General features: G+C 41.3%; 1 protein-coding gene across 1 annotated transcript in view; it reads right to left on the bottom strand.

Annotated features, from left to right (window-relative positions):
- Positions 1-5,623, bottom strand: part of INTS9 (integrator complex subunit 9) — an 85,787-nt gene that overhangs the window by 36,726 nt on the left and 43,438 nt on the right. Inside the window, exons 10-11 of the mRNA XM_009319715.1 lie at positions 3,913-4,093; positions 1,137-1,197 (exon numbers count right to left, since the gene is read on the bottom strand). Coding sequence (XP_009317990.1) covers positions 1,137-1,197; positions 3,913-4,093 — 242 coding nt within the window. The remainder of the gene's footprint in view (positions 1-1,136; positions 1,198-3,912; positions 4,094-5,623) is intronic.

Raw genomic sequence — 5,623 nt, 5'->3', positions numbered from 1 at the left:
GAAAGAGTGAGGGCTTCTGGTCAGATCCTACTTCCAACAATGCCTTTGAAGCACCTACAGATGACGGATGTGATGGGCAATGGCAATTTCCAGAACAAGTCCCTGGATGAGGTATCTCAGAGGAAAAAAAAAAACAACGCCTGAAAACACATTTAATCTCTGGACTCTTAAACCTGCAATGGCCACTCTGCACATCTCATCAAACAGTTTTGACTACAGGAACTAAAAGAGTCAGTTTTCTGAGACTGCATGCCCCAAATGGCTCACTGTCTCACAGGAGTAGGATTTAGCCAAAATTATTCCCCAGTCCCATTTCTTCCTTTCCCAGTCTGCCTCTCATTTACGTCAGTGGGAAATCTACCTGTTCCCAGTGGAGAAAGTAAGAGATTTCCTTTCTTGATACATGAGATAACTCTTAAGGCATGAGTTATACCACATTTATGTAATGTTTGGCTGGCTAAAATGCCCCCCCAAATTATTATTTTTTTGCCGGGAAGATCCCCTCAACATATGTTGCAGGGAGATCCCTCTCAAAGATAGGAACCTTATTCCTCTTTGCTTCACTAGATGCTAGCTCAAGTAATTTCATTTAAAATTGCCAATGACAGCACTCAGTGCTGCAAGCTTTAACTTTTTTATATCAAACCTCTCTTTCAAGACACCACTTCTGCAACAGACAACATGGTGCCTCTTCCAGCTAGGGAGGTAGGAGCTGGGATGATTACGCTGTCTCTGATAACAAGCTCTTAGTTTTACAGACTTTGAAATAAACTGCTTGGACAAAGGGAATATTCGTGGTTGCAGTCTGGTAAGAGCAAACATTCAATCATGTGTACGCCAGATAGCCTTCTGCGGGGGAAGAAGTAAAACAGGCGAGCATATGTAAGTTATACGCTGAAATAAACACCATGATAATTTTTGAGTTGAGGGAACACCATCATTCATTCCTCCCTCACGCTCCTAAATTAATCACAGAAAGCAAAGGAAAAAAACCCCAAACTTGTATGAATAATGACACAAAACTATTAAATAGCTGTAGAAGCGTTCATCAGAAAAACAACAGGCACACAGGACTGTGTTCCAGAAACCCACTCACTCTGTGATCTTAGCAAACAGCAAGACCATGGTTTACTTACCTCAGCATGGGGAAAAGGAGGTTCTGGAAGATATACCTTTGTTTGTTTGTTATGACACAACCTTTAAAAGAAAAGGAAAATAAGCTGGGTTAGATAGCTGCGGAACATCCTGCAGTATCTGCTGCCATCTACCGTTAAACTTTCTCTGGAGAAAGCCATTTCGTATCTGTGGCATCAGGTGCGAAATCATCGATTTGTTTTGTTACTTCCAGTCTTTCTGCTTAGAGGACCAACACCTACAGGACACGACAACGCAGTCATAGCGAGATCACTTAGAGAGGTGCAAGACAGCTGCAGTGATTTTGTACATGTACCAGAACTCCTTTGCTGTTGAAGACAAATTTGTAACTCAACATCCACGTCATTTCATAGTCCAGACTGCAGCAGTTTTTGCAAAGCCAAATCACCTGTCAACAGAAAAATTCCAATTGCCTCATCCCACTTCTCAGCAATGACGTGGTCCTTTTGTTCGTTATAATCTAATTCCCCTATGCATTTTATAATTGCAGCTACAATGTTGGTAAACTGCCTCTCACCATGGCATAATGCTTACTGTTACCTGCTATTCTGCATCAATCATTTATTTTTAAAACATAAATATTGAAAGTTGTTGATTAGCTCTAGCCAGACTCCTGATTCATCCTATTACAGAAGTTAAAAAAAGATTATTTGTCAGAGGCCTGCATGACGTTACAATTGTCTGTAGTGACACTGTCCTGGTGGCTTTTTCTGGGAAACACTACCTGTCTCATACTTCCTTCATTTTATTATAAAGCAATAAGCCTGGGTCAAACTAAATTTGATAAAGTCTAAACGATACTATGAGCAGGACATTTCTTTTAGCTGACTAAATAGTAGAATTGGAAGGCTGGAATCCCTGAATTTCAACCCCAGTTCTGACCCCACACCTCTATTTCAACCTCCACCTCCATTTCTACCTAAGTAAAACATTTACCTTACACATAAGTGTTTGGAGATTAGCTGATGTTGGTTATGAATTTCGAATATAAGCCACTACAGCAAAGCAGAATCCAAAAACAGTGTCTGAACACTTGGGTGTCTGAATTGTGCCAGCTAGACACAGCAGACAAAACGACCCAACTGGCGCACATAACATGCCTGCTACTTTGACAGCAATATCTAACCCAAAGGATTATTACAACAAGATGTATGCAGCCATCACTTCAGCTGCTACTGAAATGAAATCACCATGTAAGTACAAACCAAACAATTGTTTAACTACAAACGATACGAGTCAATACACCCTGGTGAGTACACCCAAGTTTGGCCAGAACACCAAGGCTTGATTTTCCTATTTTTGCTGAAAGTAACGTGATTAAAATTCACCAGATTTCATTCCTCTTTACAATTCTCCTGAAAGATCAATTCACCTAAGATTTCCAGGATCTCTCTTTTCTTTCCTGAACTCCAGACTTAAAAGGAAAAGCCAACTTACACTATTTAATAATCCAGAGCACCTCTCCATTTGTAAGAATTTAGGACCAGTTACAAGTGGTCGGGTTCTCCTTTCCATGGCTCAGAATCACAGAATGGTTGAGGTTGGAAGGGACCTCTTCAGATCATCTAGTGCAACCCCTTGCTCAAGCATTGTCAGCTAGAGAAGGTTGTCCAGAACTGTGTCCAGTTGGGTTTGGTGTCTCCAAAGATAGAGACTCCACAACCTCTCTGCACAACCTGTTCCAGCGTTTGACCACCCTCACAGTAAAAAAGTGTCTTTCTTTTGTTCAGACGAAATTTCATGTGTTTTAATTTGTGCCTCTTGCTCTGTCAGTGGGCACTACTGAGAAGAGTCTGGCTCCCCCATCCTCCTTTCCTCCCATCAGGTATACACATTGATAAGATCCCCTTGAGCCTTCTGTTCTCCAGGCTGAAGAGTCCCAGCTCTCTCAGCCTCTCCTCATCTGAAAGATCATCTTTGTGGCCCTGTGCTGGCCTCGCTCCAGTAAGCCCACATCCTTCTTAGAATCATAGAATCATAGAACCATTAAGGTTGGAAGAGACCTCCAAGATCATTGAGTCCAACCATCAACCCAACACCACCATGCCCACTAAACCATGTCCCTAAGCACCTCATCTACACGTCTTTTAAATACGACCGGGGATGGTGACTCAACCACTTCCCTGGGCAGCCTGGTCCAATGTTTAACCACTCTTGCAGTAAAGACATTTTTCCTCATGTCCAATCTAAACTTCCCCTGGTGCAACTTGAGGCCATAAAAGATATTCTTCTACTGGGGAGCCCAGAATGAGACACAGCACTCTCCATGTAGCCTCACCAGTGCTGAGCAGAGAAGGAACACGTTCCCTGACCTGCTGCCAGTGCTCTGCCTCATGCAGCCCAGGATACTGTTGGCCTTTTTTTGCCACAAAAACACATTGCTGGCTCAGCAAAATTAAGCCTGAAAAATCTATTTTGCTTGTACAGGGAGACCATGGTGTAGTTTTGGGGTCACTGGATAAGACATGCAAACAGGTACAGCTAAAATTCACTCAAGTCAGGTACATCATTTAATCGTAAGTGCAAGTACGAAGAAGGACAGATTATTTGAGTTTGTATGTTCCATAGGAAATGATGCTTCCCTAATTATAGAACATCTACTTACACACGCATGCACACCCTTGTGACTCAAGAAACGTGTTCACAATTCTATCAAGTATATATTAGAATATGTCAAGTAGAGATAACCTGCATATATCTATTTACCATGGCTGTGTGTGTGAATTGAGGCTGATGAAGCAGCCCTTCAACACCTACCATTCAGCAAAGATCTGGGAGAACTCAAGGGAGCTGTTGGCAACAGGTGAGATGAAATAAAAAGGGACATTGGAGAGTCCGGCAGAGTCAATATACTGATACAGGCACTCCAGCAGATCGTATATTACTCCAGAGGGGTAACAGGGAACCAGCACATTTCCTCCATTCCGGACAGTCATAGCTAACGGAGAGATAAAGTAAAAATCAATTAACGGTTCATATTTAAACTTTTTAATAGAATTCCTTTAATCCAAATATTACATAAGGTATAGAAAGAAGCTATCGCATGAATTGGCAGAACACATTATGCATATGAATTGGGAGGAACACTTCTGATCATTAAATACATTTATTTACTGCCTTCTCCAGGCTTAGTGGAGCAAATGATTATACTCCATTAGCTGGGGGGCACATAACAGACTGAGCACATGCAAAACTCCTGACACGAGAGGGCGGTCTTGTACTGGCACATGAGGATAAATGAGCGACACAAAACACATTACCATCAAAATAAACCCTGCTCCATCTATTAGCTGTCCACCAGAGCGGAAGGACAACAGTTCACAGGTCTCAGCTGAAAGCACTACACATGGTAAACTGTTCTGCACTCAGTTTTCAGTGCTCTAGATGAATGGCTGAAGATGTGGTTATTTCAAACAGCCCTCAAAGTTAGAAGGGGGTGGGTTAGTGTTTCTCCTTCTTAAAAACTCTAAATATTTCTGTCCTTTCAATATAACAAGAACAATTTAAAACCTCTATGAATTGTGGACAGCATGGGACTGGAGAAAAATGAGTAAAAGAAAAAAGAAAAATAGGTTTAGTCTGTAATTGAGACAGATCTGAATACAACAGCAAAAGCAAGTACAGAGCAAACATTTTGTTCTTTTGGCAGAATGAATTACAAAAATCCTGTGCCTTATGGGAAAGTGGAAATACTTTGTCCAGCTCACTGAGCAATTGCTGCCTCACTAGGATTTCATCTGCGGTCGTGGGGTAAAACCACCTACTGATGTTAATTGCAGCGCAGCAGCAGTAACATTATGCATCAAGGCATTACACAAAAAGCTGTGAAAGAGCCTGAAAACGCATATATTACACCCCACCATAATCACTTCCTTGACAATTTATTGACAAGCTTTGATGGGGTATGGATTTAGCACATTAAGGCTCTTTTTGCCCCACCTACATGCTCAAGGAAGATTTTTATGGCTGAATGTTTAAAGGTTTTACAGAGTCTAGGGAAATGCACAGACTCTGTAGTAGGATTTTTCACATGCATTTAGGTGCTTAACTCCTTTTAGCAGTCAGTGCCTATTACATGCTCCTCTCAACAACAACTGGTGGTCAGAGACACTTTCTGTATCTGAGTTATAATGTAACTGCAGTGTGGCGGATTTATTGCCTAGGTTTTCTGCAGGTCACATCCAAACTATACCATCAAAATATTTGTGAGTATGAATAGCAATACTTTACATTTGTCTAGAACCTGAGACATTACAAAACATCCCAGCAGTGTATTATATTATCTCTCTTACACGGGTTAAGTCTAAACTATCCTATCTGTAAACAGGATGTGAAGAGAGGAATGAGGAGATTAAGAACAATATTTTCAAAGCCATCTGGGGGCTGAAAGTTAAGCCTCTGGCTCCAGGACCAGAATTTGCATTGCTTCATTATGCATCCAAAAATTCTGCAAAGAGGAAAGATAAGT

Source organism: Pygoscelis adeliae, unplaced genomic scaffold (genome assembly GCF_000699105.1).
Source record: "Pygoscelis adeliae isolate BGI_AS28 unplaced genomic scaffold, ASM69910v1 Scaffold121, whole genome shotgun sequence".
In the NCBI taxonomy this organism is placed as follows: Eukaryota; Metazoa; Chordata; class Aves; order Sphenisciformes; family Spheniscidae; genus Pygoscelis; species Pygoscelis adeliae.
This window is presented reverse-complemented; position numbering and strand designations above follow the sequence as displayed.